This window comes from Perna viridis, chromosome 5, assembly GCF_037379345.1.
Source record: "Perna viridis isolate PV_CMFRI_1.1 ecotype Kerala chromosome 5, ASM3737934v1, whole genome shotgun sequence".
Classification (NCBI taxonomy): domain Eukaryota; kingdom Metazoa; phylum Mollusca; class Bivalvia; order Mytilida; family Mytilidae; genus Perna; species Perna viridis.
In genome coordinates, this window is record NC_142449.1 from 2,066,064 (window position 1) to 2,081,252 (window position 15,189).

The 15,189-nt window shown below is 32.3% G+C and overlaps 1 protein-coding gene across 1 annotated transcript in view; it reads right to left on the reverse strand.

Annotated features, from left to right (window-relative positions):
* The window catches only part of LOC148615576 (uncharacterized), an 84,799-nt gene that overhangs the window by 733 nt on the left and 68,877 nt on the right, over positions 1-15,189 (reverse strand). The window contains exons 65-77 of the mRNA XM_088581946.1: positions 14,509-14,742; positions 13,882-14,094; positions 13,019-13,240; positions 11,563-11,781; positions 9,217-9,432; positions 8,223-8,417; positions 7,784-7,999; positions 6,882-7,097; positions 6,382-6,615; positions 3,711-3,940; positions 3,110-3,262; positions 2,530-2,677; positions 217-363 (exon numbers count right to left, since the gene is read on the reverse strand). Of these exons, the coding sequence (XP_088438072.1) occupies positions 217-363; positions 2,530-2,677; positions 3,110-3,262; positions 3,711-3,940; positions 6,382-6,615; positions 6,882-7,097; positions 7,784-7,999; positions 8,223-8,417; positions 9,217-9,432; positions 11,563-11,781; positions 13,019-13,240; positions 13,882-14,094; positions 14,509-14,742 (2,643 nt within the window). The remainder of the gene's footprint in view (positions 1-216; positions 364-2,529; positions 2,678-3,109; positions 3,263-3,710; positions 3,941-6,381; positions 6,616-6,881; positions 7,098-7,783; positions 8,000-8,222; positions 8,418-9,216; positions 9,433-11,562; positions 11,782-13,018; positions 13,241-13,881; positions 14,095-14,508; positions 14,743-15,189) is intronic.

Genomic DNA, 15,189 nt, shown 5'->3' on the forward strand with positions numbered 1-15,189 from the left:
CTAGCAACTCTGATTGACCGTATTGGTACAGAAACATATCTTTAAACTAGTGCTATGTAAAAACATGGACAAACCTTTCTTAAAAGGCACTTCAAGTAGGAAGAAAAAGGGCAAATTTTGCCAGCAAAACAAAAGATTTCTTATTCATGCTCAATTTAAAAACTTCAATTCACACTGTCACAAAATGACCACAGAAACTACATTCACTGTCTTTACCTGTAGTAGGTGAACTTGTTGTAGGGGCCATTGTAATTTTCTGTGTCACAGGGACAGAGGTTGTTGTCATGGGAGCAGCAGTTGTTGGCACAGGTGTACTTTGGACTAATGGTGTAACTGCACTGTTGTTTCTCCCAGAATTTTTTCCTGGAGTAAATAAATATATTCCATATTAAATAATACATATGAATACAAATAAAAATAAGGATATTGCATTGTATCGAACATATCTAAAAAGAAACAGTATATCAGTGTATTTTCTCATTTTTCAAATAAAACAAATATTTTGGTCCGGCCTTCAATACATATAACTTGTTATTAGGACCAAATATGAGTCAAATATTTAAAATTTAACAACAGTGTTACAAGTATTGGATACTTTTGTTTTATTCTAACTATTATTTAATGAAATTTAGGTGTTGTATACTCTTTTTGTAAAAGTTTCCTTTCTGTTAATATTCATTTTTTTTTTTCTTTTGTCCTTTCTATTTTAACTTCTTTAAGTCTTAAGATGTGTCTTTTTTCTCCACTTGTCATATTTTGACAAGCAAATATTTTTTTTTTATAGAATAATGAGAAAAACACACTGATTTACAGTTTCTTTTTAGATATGTACTATACAATGCAACACACTTTTTCATATGTAAAGGTAGTAGTGGATTAACTTCGTATCTTGTTTCCTCCGTAGGGACTAAGTGTTTTCAATCAGGATGTTGCTGTTTCTAGACTGTGTTATAAGATTTTCACTGTATCAATCTGAGCTTCCCTTCCAACATAAACACAAAATAAATTATTTGATCATAGGTGTATACAATTCCTATACACCAATCATCACATTCCTGGTGTCCTGATTTTCCTGAATAGCTGGGGCATTGTCAAGGAAAATAGAACATAAAAGAAGATCTCATAGTAATATTTATGTGTTTTTAAAAGAAGCAGGGATCATCAAGACAGCTGATTCATTAATTACTTATATATGCATACTACATACTTAAAACTCAGTAGAGAGGAATATTGTCATGTATTGGACTGTAACTTGGTAATGATTTTAGAGATGTTACCCATGTGTTACTTTTATTCAGACTTTAAGTCAATGTTATCTCTGGTCTTGTTATTTGTTTTTTTACTTTATGTTCTAACAATCTTTTTAGATCATTTTCATTTTATTTAAGTCAACACTGTGTCCCAGTCCATTGTGTTTTTGTTAATGTAAACCTTTTTCAAGGAAAAGTCTTTATTTTATATAATGCAAGTAACTATACCAAAATTCTTTCTTTAAATATCTGATTCTTTGTATTTTAATAGAGAGGATCTATTGAAGAACTAGGCAGTGGATGGCACATGGAAAATTTTGTTTTCAATTCTAATCCATTATGTTTAAACTAGTATTTTCTGAAAATGAATGTAGGTATGTATTTTACTGAAATAGTAAGAAAGTAACAAATAACACAGAAAGTACAAAAAACTTTAAAATAAAGGGAAATATCTCTTTCATCTGTACATGATTTAGTTGATTGGGCTGTGTCATCCATTTTTGACACAGAAAAATCTCTGTTCTCTCTGCCAGCATAATGAGTTTAACATTGAAGCAAAAATTTAGTCGAATAAAATTTAATATAAGCTGCCACTATCATAGGATCTGCCTGAATTTACATGAACAGTTTCTTACTGTAAACGAACTTATTTTCGCAACTACTTTCTTTTGCGTTTAGCTGTCATTGCTAATATCACAAAGATTTATTTTCGTGTTCTTAATAAAATAATTGCTTGAACATATAAAGATAGTGTTTAGGTATGCTTTTTCGCAACTATTTATTTTCGTGATAATTTTATGTCGACTAAAGTCACAAAAATTAGTTGATTTACAGTTATGGTTTTAAGTTAATCCTGTAACAGGGCTCTACTTCACCACTGGTGTTACATGTACTGAATAATACACAATATCTTAATATGGTGTTTAGGGGGACTTAACTTTTAACAATAGGCTTTCATTTGATACAATGAATTTTCGCTTAATGAATATAAATGCCATCATAAAATTAAATATGTTGTCAATAAGGAATTTTTCCTTGAAAATTTCTTTACTGACTTGAAATCAGCTTCAAATTAATGTAATTGTCGGGTCAAACCAAATTACTGATCTTTTAACTTCACTGCAATTTTTAATGAAAATAAATGCGAAAAAAGTGAAATTCAATTTTAATTTTCAATAAATAAATAAATAATGAAATGAACAAGAAGAACTCCTAAGTTTGTGTCCATTCTGGTGGGATTTTTTCTCATGGGATTGTTCCATTCAGGTCACCTAATTACCTGTGTTCAGGGCACATCCAGTGAGATCAAATCTCATGGCAATTTTGTTGTTCCACTCCTGAGGGTTGACACGGACACACTTGGCAATGACAGGGCAATCAAACATGTTGGTAATTGGTGTATTCTCATCATCATTACCTTTGAATGACTGAAAAACAAACAAACATTTCTTGTAGACAAAATAAACAGCTATCTAGATCTTTAATGTTATAAACATTAGACATATAATCCTAATATGATTTGTCTAGAAGAGACAGAGCTATTTTTACTTTGTTGTTTTGTTGTTTATCTACCAATTGAATTATGTGTGGCTTCAAATAAAACATGTTGTGTATCTGTGTTAAAATTTCAAATAATCACTTCCTAACTGCAAAAATCTTTTCCAAAATTACACTTCCAACAACAATTTTGAGCTCTTCGTGTTTTGAGCATGTACTTATATTGGACATTGCTATCCGTATTTAATGTTATTCAAAAATTCTAATTTTGTTCTTAACAAAAAAAAAATTGTCATGAAGTTTGTTGGTTGTTGATGACATCTTTACACTTCTATAAACTAATAAACTCTTCAGAAACTTACGGTATCAGTAGAACCAGAATCATGAACTGGTTTCCAGTTAGTTCGGCAATCCAGACTGTACATGACTTGATATTTGGTTGTCCATTGTTTACAACAGCCATCACGGCCCTGTGTAGTAATACCTTGAATCAAACTTGGCTCAGGTAGTTCCACCTATAAAACATTTATATTATTAAATTCACAAATTCCACTTAAACTTAAAGTGTGCAAGAGAGTTTCCTATATAAACTGAGGATGAACACTCAACAAACAACTACAAGTGTTCTAGGAAAATAGATCATTGGTGTATTTCTCCTCTACCACTGGCGTGTTGTGTTTTCTCTTGGCTTATACAAAGACCTGGAAACCTTCATACCTTTAATTTTACTTTACATTGCCTTCCTATTAGTTTAACTTTCTAATATTTGTTTTCATTTTAGCTGGTCACTTGTTTTAATTATGTCCTCCCTTGCTTTTTATTGCCATTATTACAGATACTCTCTGAACAATACTTAAATCATACTATGTAGATAAATACTGTCACTTTGTTTACATTAAAGGAATTATTTATTCTAATCCACAATTACACTTATGTCCTGCATTTTAAAAAATGTCAACAAACCTGAATATATTGATTGACATCATTGATTCCAGCAACCCAAGCTCCAATCAGGGTCTTTCCAGTATTATCCATTGTTTCTTTGTTGTTCAGTTTACCACGGGAAGCCCCATAGTCACTGAACGGATCACCACTACCAAACTGTGATGTAGCAGTCAGTTTGTCACCTGCTACTCCAGACACTAGAGAGTTTTTGCAGACATCTTGTCCTTTACTGAATGGCAGTAATAATCCTGTAGTTAAAAAAAAAACACTTGGTTAGAAGTACTGAAGAATTCGTGTACTATTTTTATCTTTTTTTTTTTTTTTGAAATATAAACTATTATAATTTGATAGATTCTTTTCCAGACATAGAAAATATTATTCCACATCAAAATTTACTGCCATAAATAACATAATATTTTTGTTTGGTTTTTATAAATATTGGGTGAAAAATTTTAAATAAATAAAATACATTTAAGTTTGAAAAATATGAAAAATAAAATTAAATAGAATGGCCACAGCTATCATTTTATTAGCTAGACTGTAAAAAACAAAAGCATAGACTTACCTATTACAAATAAAAATGTCTTCATATTATTGTATTGTAAAATCCTTTTAGGTTTGCTAATGTTACTGCCAAAGATTGTTAGAATGATATTCTGTGTAGGATGAATAGTTTAAGACCATCTTATATCCCTAACCAAGTCTATGTACAACACTTGTCCCTTCCTTCAAATCTTATTAATAATCCATCTATCATAATAGTATAATACGGATCGAGATAATTTTACAAAAGTTAAAATAATAAATGAAGATTTAATAGAGTTTGTCATCCTATGAGAGTGATATATGTTTGCTGAGTACTGTTGACTCTGATAATTAAATAATCATGAAAATATTTATCCTGATAAAGGGAGATAATCAACACCCAAATCCAATGTCAGATGCAAAAATGATGCAACATTGTATAGAAATTCATTTCACTCCTGAATAGAGATGTGACAATGGGTCAAAGTTGACACACCCTTATGAAAAGACATGGCGGTTCCAGACACATTATGAAATGAGATTAATCATTGACAATAGTTAAGGTTATCAGCTTTAACAAATTAGTGACTTCCAGTTCTAACTGAACAATATCTGAATGCTATTCCCAACTTAACATCAATGTCACTGATAATATTCAGACAGAATAAACCTGCACCCTAATGACGTCGTTCTGCCTTTCAAGTGGGAAGAGATTCATAAAACAAGGTGTAATTTGGCTTAACATAGTGAAAGCAACACACAAAAATTCTGAAACTATTTACTTATACATATTTTTGTTTTGCTTTCAATTTTCTAAGTATGGGACAACTAATTGCAAATAACAATAACCAAAGAATGGCTAAGTAATTTCAGCCACATTCATGTATCAACAGAGAAATCTTACTGGCATTTCCCTCCTTCATATTGGGAGTGTGGTAATTGCTATTTCTACACTCCATTTGTCACCAGTGTATTTACCCAAGAAGTTTGTTAATGAAAATACACCTATTTTGAAAATCACCTCATAATTTAAGTTAATTATTTATTTCTCATCTGGCAAGATCATTTATTTTCCATGAACTAACTTTGTAATAGTCCATAAACTAACTTTGTACTATTACGACTTAGCATGAATTTTGACTTCAATCAATCAGAATTTAAATTATAAGGATTGTATTTAACTTTTGACCAAGTTGTACTTGCATTACCAACTTTGGAGCAATTTACACTTTCAAAGTGGTTTATGAACAATAAGAAAATAGTTGTGGACAGACAGACTTTGTTTGCAGGGTAATAAAAATTACACAAAACAAATTACATGTATGTCATTAATTTACAATAAACAATCAATACAAAAGGGCAATAAAGGTAGGTTAATTGACCAATTTCACAACTTTGTACAAATATCATTGACAAAAAAATCACTAAAAGGTCCTAATCCTCCTTAAATTGATATCCTGCAACATTGTGGCTTATGAAAAGCTCTGCTAACAAAACTCTAGTATATACAATAACTAAAGTCATTTTGTTGCTCAGACTTTCATGACAACCCCATTTCATTAGTACACTCTAAAAGAATTGTTTATACAATGTTCTTTAAACAACCAGAAATTTTCCCTTTAATGCACTGAACACTATATAAGAAAAAAAATTAAATCGTGGATGCAAAGTAATTGTGCTTTTAGACTGATTGTGTTTACTTGCCTAATATTCACATTATCTAGGATGTCCAAACTTAACAGCCATTCACCAATGTAATCATAAATATAACAAGTACTAGCTTTAAAGCAACTAATAAAAAGAACTAGATCTAAAGTACTGGATAAGTACCATTTTGTTAAACCTTTAAAACTAGTGTTAGGACCCATCAAGTCAATTTGTAGATTCTCATCTCTTCCATCCCAAAAGTCCCCACACCAATTTTTTTTTATCATAGTAATTTGTTTTTGATAGTTCAAATATCTGGAATTTGTTGTGTCCATATCCACCACGACACTACTTTACAGTCATGACCATTAATTTAAATAAAATCCTCCCCACCCCACCCCACCCCACCCCCCATCCTCCTGGTGGATAAGAATTTACAAATTAATTTGATGTGGCCTTAATCTACATGAACCAATCTGTGATAACAAATATCATACAAAATTAATAGAAAAGGTACCATAATATTTCAAGGGCAGACAATCCTTGACAATTTGTTCAAAATACATTCCCTCTGGACAATCATCTATTGCAACAGTTCTCTCCCCTTCACATGTGATGTACTGTGATATCCTTCCAGGATCTGGGTGCCAGTGACGACCCTCAGAAAGTCCTATACAGGATGGAAGACGTAACTGGCAAGGGAGACAATTTAATCCATCTTCTTTGTGACACTGGTTCTGCATATACTCACCTTAAAAATTTGTTTTTAAATTTAAAGTATTGAGTATGATTTATATGTTCTATCATATGAGACCAAGAAATATTTGACTCTATATTTCCAACTTAAATAAACCTTGTGCTTTCTTAATGACTTCTTATTGGGAAAATATTAGTTATGAGATGCATTGAATTAAATAGATAGGCAAAACACTTCTAATTCTAGTCTTAACATTCTAATGGACATTATATTTTAAGAAGTAATGTCATCATTTAACCACTGTAACAAAGATATCTTACAAGGAGCTTTGGGTTCATATCTTGCTCCACATTGAACCTCAGTGAAGTGTTTACATGTTTGTGATGTGGCATCATAGAGTTTAGGGTAAATACACTCTCGTAGATAACTTCCTGTCACATGATTGATCTGACCACATTGATAGAACTGGGCACAGTTGTCAGGGTTAGGTAGTACATTATCTGGGTTCTGTTGACAGTAACTGCTTACCATGTCAGCTGTTTGTACATAATTGTTATATTATTTAAAAATTCTGGAGTGTTTTTTTTATAATTCATTTCTGCTGTATGCAAAATAATAGCTTCTAAATTATTTCTAAATAAATAAATTTTACAATATCATCTAAGTTACAATATAAAATTAGTAAATATGTAATATATACAATGTAACCTGTCTAAACCAAATCTCTTTTGGACTTTAAATTTGTTTGGTTTAGAGAGTAATTTGGTTTATCCAGGTTAAAAATACATTAAAATTGATACAAAGTGACTTTACAAAGTGTCTGGTTTAGACAGGTTTTCAGAATATTCAGGTTTGGTTCAGACAGGTTTTCAGAATATTCAGGTTTGGTTTAGACAGGTTTTCAGATTATTTAGGTCTGGTTTACAGTTTTTCAGAATATTCAGGTTTGGTTTAGACAGGTTTTCAGAATATTCAGGTTTGGTTTAGACAGGTTTTACTGTACATGTATTACATTATTTCAATGATTCCATTAATATGAATATTATGTTTTCCATCAGATTAAGTGTAAATGAAACATTGATTTTCAATATCATATAAAAATATATTGATTTTAATCTACATGTTATTAATTACAGAAAGATAATTTTTCATAGACTCCTTAATGTGAAATATTCTTTAATAGATCAAAAGTAACAAATATAAAATAAAACACAAAACTTACGTGAGAATGAGTTACAGGACCTGGTTCCTGGATCAAACAAGCCTGTATTGCAGTGCTCTGTAGAGATGGTTCTGTCATCGTCACACAGTATATAATCTGGAGACATGGGTCTGTTGGGGTATGGGTTAGCACCATCAGGTAGACCAACACAGCTGGGGTGGGTCAATTCACATCTGTCACATCCAACACCTATACACTGAGATTGGAAATATTCACCTGAAAAATAAATAGGGATACTTTTGCTTAAAACATTTACAATAATTTTTTGTCAGCAATTATCATTGTGTGAAAATTGTAAAAAATGTCATTTCAATATGCACTCCTGAGAACTAAACTATTTTTATTTCCTGTGTTACTAGAAGCAATTCAACTTCCCTGAACATGCCAATTTCAGACAGCATTAATGACACGCCTACTTTAAGTTATTATGAACACTTACATGGAGCTTTAGGCTCATATCTGACTCTACAGTTGACCTGGGTGTAATGTTCACACTGTGCTGAATCCTCACTGAACAACTGAGGGTATGGGCATTCCTGTAAATATTGAGATCTACCACAGTCATAATACTGGGCACAGTTATCTCCCTTTGCCACAAGTCCAGAGAAGGTCCTACACATGCTTGGCTTCTTGTCTGAAATAAACCATTACACTCATATTTTCTCCATTTAATGACCAATAAAGTTTCAATAGTTAGACATAAAGATATTAAGTACAATGTTCCACTAATAGAATAAACTGCTTTCAGTATCAACCTTTCAAATAATGGTCAGTTGAGACAGACCTTCACCATTAATTAGTCACTATCTGATACTTAAGAGCCCATCAATTTTTTTTTATCATATTGGTTCCAAGATTGGCTTGTGTAACATTTTGTTGATAAAATAAATATTTTCTTCAGATCCCTGTATATTCTCAACTCCAAGAAACCTGGCAGAAACCTGTGTAGATGGATAGTAGATATCATGAGATGGAATACATATCTGTTGGCCTGCAGTAATTTAATCCTATTGGAAATTTGTTAGTGGATTAATGTTAAACCACAGGCTACATTTCAAAAGACAACAAAAATAAGCAGTTTAAATATGTTTTATTATAAAAAAAAAAAAAGAAAAAAAAGCACAAAATTTAACCTTAAAATTTCACCATTTCAAATAAATGATACATGTTCTAGAGGATTTCAATCCACATGCCAAATATTGACAGCCTAACTTGTAAAATAAAAAAGTTACAACCCTGAGCAGATGGAAGTAGGGATATGATTTTCTAGTTTTTGAAGCGGGACTCTAATCAACTTTTTTACTTCATAACATCCTGAACTTGAGAAATAGTCTAAAACAAAATATTAATATTGGGTAAGAAAAACAGAAAAATTATTCACTTAGCAGATAATACTTCTAATTGTCATGAAGCTGTCATATACATTAACTCACCACTGACACACTGTTTGTTGTAAGGATCAAACACACCACTGGAACATTGATCTACAGACATAGTTCTATTGTGATCACATGTCAGATATGATGATGACCATAATTTAGTGCTTATAGGGTTTTCTCCATCAGGTAATCCCCTACAGCTTGGTAACCTTTCCACACATTCTACACAGCTAGGGTCAGTTCCACTACACAGGTTCTGTAAATATTCACCTGAAACAACAAAAAGGTGGATTGATTGATTGATTGATTGTTGGGGTTTAACGTCCGAGCAGTAATATTTCAGCTATATTCAGACGATGAACATGAAATGGATGACAAAATGAACATGAAATGATAATGAAATGAAAAATGGGATGGGACACAAGGACAGTAGGGTCGACAAATGTTGATTGCCACTAGCAAAAGGGAGGGATGGGTAAGGTCAGACAATTTAGCCTCCTGTGGCAGAGCGCAAAGGTTCCTACTCCTATCGAATACCACAGCAGGGTTCTTTAACGTGCGAGGAACGTGGCATCTTTCCCAACACGGTGCACCACTATGGTTTGCAGTCAGGTTTTCCATATTATAGCCTGACAAGCCCAGCATGTAACATGCCAGGGGTACCCCATTCCACAACCTGGGGCACACATCCCAGTTGCTCTGTAGGCAGAGCGCCTAGCCCCCGGCTAGGTTTCTGAGCACTATTTAGTCGCCTTTTACGACAAGCTTAGCGCTGCTGCAGGCCTATTCTTTTGACACCCGGACCTGCACGGGGCACAAAAAGGTGGAAAACTTGCAGCAATAAACAATGTTTTTTTCTATATATAAAAAGAATTTAACAGTGCATGTGATTAGTATCTTTAATAATTTTTGTAAAAGACCCATAAGTTTAAACAGAAAACACAATGACATTGCAAAGAAAAAGTGAGCTTTTTATTCATTTAAACAATCATTGAATATATAATTAAACTATAAAAACTGTGAGCAAAGCTCTTTAAAAGATACCCTTGCTCCCTATCCCAGAAACTATATGGTTAAAACATTAATATAGTCATATAACAGAATGTTGATGCCATTCAAGCCTGAAATAAAATCATGTGATATGGCATACATATATGAAAGTTCTGTCAATATAACAAGTGGCTGTGATTATTGCATAACAAGAACAGACTTACAGACTAACATACAAACAGACAGACAAACATGATCACTATATACCCCCAACTTCAATGTATCGAGTATAATCAAAATCCATCATATTTATGAGCTATAGTATAATATACCAGATGATAAAAAAAAAATAGGATAAAAAATAAATTCATCAGACCCAAATAGGGATGACTTTTGATAAGATTCACTTTCACTGATACATGTAATTCATTCAATACATGCAATATACTCATACAAAACTTTTGGTTCTACGTGTACTATATTCACATAGCACTACTGGTTTTAAATGAACTATATCAACATGGAACTATTGATTCAACATGTGTTAAACTCACATGGAACTATTGGTGCTGAATGTATTATAATTAAAATCACATGAAGCAATTGTTTCCCAATGTATTATAATTAAAATCATATTTTACTCACATGAAGCTATTGGTTCTGAATGTCCTTTACTCACATGAAGCTATTGGTTCTGAATGTATTATAATTAAAATCATATTTTACTCACATGAAGCTATTGGTTCTGCATGTCCTTTACTCACATGAAGCTATTGGTTCTGAATGTCCTTTACTCACATGAAGCTATTGGTTCTACATGTCCATTACTCACATGAAGCTATTGGTTCTGAATGTCCTTTACATGTCCATTACTCACATGAAGCTATTGGTTCTGAATTTCCTTTACTCACATGAAGCTATTGGTTCTACATGTCCATTACTCACATGAAGCTATTGGTTCTGAATGTCCTTTACTCACATGGAGCTGCTGGTTCTACAGTACTTGAACTCACAAAGTGCTATTGCTTATGGATGTGTTTTACTCATATTGAGCTATTAGTTCTACATGTACTAAACTCATATGAAGCTATTGATCAACATGTACTTTACTCATATGGTGCTATTGGTTCTAAATGTACTTTACTTACATGGAGCTATTGGTTCTACATGTAATTTACTCACATGGAGCTATTGGTTCTACATGTCCTTTACTCACATGAAGCTATTGGTTCAACATGTAATTTACTCACATGGAGCTATTGGTTCTACATGTCCATTACTCACATGGAGCTATTGGTTCTACATGTCCTTTACTCACATGAAGCTATTGGTTCTACATGTACTTTACTCACATGGAGCTATTGGTTCTACATGTCCAAAGCTATCAATTTCTAGATGTACTTTACTTACACGGAGCAATTGGTTCATGTCTCTTGTCACACTTTACATTGCTGTATGTCTGACATTCTAATGTGTCAGTAGAGAACAATTGTGGATATGGACATTCCTTGATGTATTTAGTGACAGCATGTCCAGGTCGTGTGGTTGTACAGTCTATAAACTGAGCACAGTTGTATGGGTGTGGTCTGGCTATACCTGGGTAATGGTCACAGACATCATCTAAAGAATCTACAATAGATTATGTCAACTTACTCAGTTATCATTTTATAGTAATCATACCTATTAACCTAGTCAAACCAAATTGTAGGAGATCTCCTGCAAACCATCATAAAATTGCAGGAGATTTTGTGTGACTACATTATCAACATATTTTGTTATGTTAAAAATTAAATAAAACAGAGGATTTTAAATATTTTTTTCAAAACCATAAATACATGATATACAAATGAATCTACATGTATTCACAGAAGTGATGCTTGGTATGGCATAAAATAGATTTTGCCCTGTTCAAATGTTCATCACTGGCATGTCAATGAATCTGGTTTTGATGGACCTTCTTCAATCTTTAAAAAAGTGATTAGAGTGGCAAAGAACTTTTTTGGCATAAAATAGAATTTTCCTTGTTCCAAAGTTCATCACTGGCATGTCGATGGATCCGGTTTTGATTGACCTGCTTTCATCTTTAAAAATGCGAAAAGAGTAGCAAAGAACTTTTTGGCACCCATACCATTGCTTTAATCACATAAAATATTGATTGGTTTCTGTTTACAGTTTTCAATCACTTTACGTTTGTAGCCTCAAGACTTGGTACAATAACCTGTTTTATGATTTGGGTGCATTTAGTCCTTTTACATTAAAATTTCTCTGAAATTTTATTGTAAAGGAATGTTTTTTTTTTCACAAAGTCAGTAAAATGACCAGCCACATGGAATGGCAAGTTGTGTTTTGTCACAAAATTCATAAAATCTTGACTTATCTATCCATTCAAAATTGTAAATCATGCTTTTTGTTGATATGAACAAAGATAATTCTAGAGAGACTTGTATGTCGATCAGCTGTTCCAAGCGTTTTCACGATAAAGCAATTTCGCAACCCACACTGTTGTTGATATAAACAGAAATGGCAGACAAATATTGACCTTAATTTGATCAATTCAATTAAGGAAGGTTTTTACAGGAGGCATTCTTGGAATCATGAGATCGATGCTTCCCGCGCAGGAGACTTTTTTTGGCAGGTCAAAAGGTAAAATAAGGCAGACTCCTGCAAAAAAACAGGAGGGTTAACACCTATGTAGTAATACTTCAATATTTGATTCTTGCTGCTTATATTTCTCACACATTGTTAGCACTTGCATGTATAAGTAAATTAAAAACTGAATTGCTTGTAAAAATCAGAATAAGTTAGTGTAGAGTGAAGCCTTTTGACAATAAATAAATCAAAATACAGAGGAATATCTGTAATGTACCTTTATCAACCTGTATACAAGTTCTAGACACAGGACTGAATATAAATTCATTATGACAGACTTCCTGTGTGATTGTCCTGCCATCTTCACAGATGGCATAATGGGCAGATAACTCAACACCAGATATAGAATTGGCACCATCCGGTTTTCCAACACAGCTGACAAATCTTTCCTCACATGGTTTACAGTCTGAAGTGTGACATTTGTTCAGCTCATATTCACCTGGAAATACAGTTATATGTAGTATTATCATATAGATAGTAAAGATTTACCAAATGTTCCCTCTGTAAAATTTGCGAAATAAATAATAAATAAATTTGGTAATTTTAATCACAGACTTTCTCCCGCCAAAATGTCACAATATGTATATTAATCTGCCGTTTACAAAATTTGAATTTTATGTAGAAAATAGCAATAAATAAGGGAGAAAATCTGTATAATAAACAGGATAATTAATTGGTTACAGTGAATAACCAAAATATGATCACTCACGCCAAGAACACATTAAAATTTAAGTAGTGCACAGAACAAGTTCCACAGACTCATTTAATCTAGGTGTTCTTCAGCACTTGTGATCATATTTTGGTTATTCACTTTTTCTAATTATCTATCCTATTAGTAATAGTATTGTGATTAATGTTGAAACCAAAACAAAATGAACATAGGGTAGTCGAAATCTAAAGAATTTATCTTTATAATTGCAAAAAAGTTAACTATTACATGTAATAAAAAAACATTTACAAAAATTCTATACCTTTACCTTCAAAACAAAACCTATTGAGACCTTGATTGACAAGTTACTTACCTTGAATTCAAACCCTTAAGTTCTCTGTATTTTGTTTGATTATAATAAGTATACTTACATGGTGCCCTAGGTTCACTTCTCTGACCACAGTTGACCTCTGTATAGTACAGACAAGTCCTGGTATTGACATCCATCAGTTTTGGGTAGGGACATTCATCTATATAGCTTCCTAACATGGTGTAGACATTACTACAGTTATAGTACTGACCACATTGGTCAGGGTGGGGCAGAATGGCTGTAGGGTTGTGTTTACAGTAGTCAAAGATATTGTCTGAAACATAAGGTCAGAGGTCATAAAACTGTCAACAATGTATGGTAGAAATGTGAAAGTAAGAGAAGGTGTATACAGTAATATACTAATTCTGTTAATGAAATGATAGACTTTAGAGGGTACATTGTTAAAATACCTTCATTTTTTTTTATGGTGTACCAGTTTTTGTTATTTTCACGGTATACCGGTTTTTGTTATTTTCACAGTGTACCAGTTTTTGTTATTTTCACGGTCAACAGAAAACTGCCAAAATTGATTGTTAACACTATACAATGCTAATCATATTTTTTTTTTGGAATCCTTTAAAATTGATATAACGCAAAATGTTCACTTGACAGAAACCACAAATATTAGTAACCACAAAAATTAATATGTTTACAGTAGATATATAATGTATTATAATTTTAGCCTCACCAACATTGACAGTAGGGGTAACACAGTCTCTCTGTTTAGGATCAAACTTCTGTTCTTCAGGACAGTCTACAACATCAATTGTTCGATTTCTATGACACAGTATATATTTAGATGTCCAGTGCTGACCAGGGAATGGGTGTCGTCCATCTGCCTTACTTACACATGAAGGGAGTCTCTCTATACAGGGTTCACATCCACTGTCTAGTGGTGAACACTTATTCTGGTCAAGTTCACCTGAAATTGAAGTGATTAAATCTCCATGCATTATATCCATAATAATAAAGAAATACCTTTTTTTATAAATATTGAGCATTACTGGGTAAAGGTTGATGTTTTTTACTTTGAACTTTGGAAAAGTTGAAGATTTTGTACATTAAAGTTAATAAAATAGAGTTGGTGCATGGGTAGAGTACTTAACATTTTTATAGCTTTTTTTTAATTTTATAATTTTGTATTATAATACCAATATTTAAGACAGTGTATTAGTTCAACAATAAGTTTTACTTTTATATAAATTATCTCTTCTTTACAAAAATAAAATGCCAATACTATGTATTGTTTTTTTAAATTCCTAGAAACAATAGTCTCCACATTCCTATACAGTTTCATGGTTAGTATTGCATGATTTGTTTTCCCCCCAAAGTGACAATGTAAAGATGTCCATTATTAAGGTACTAAGTA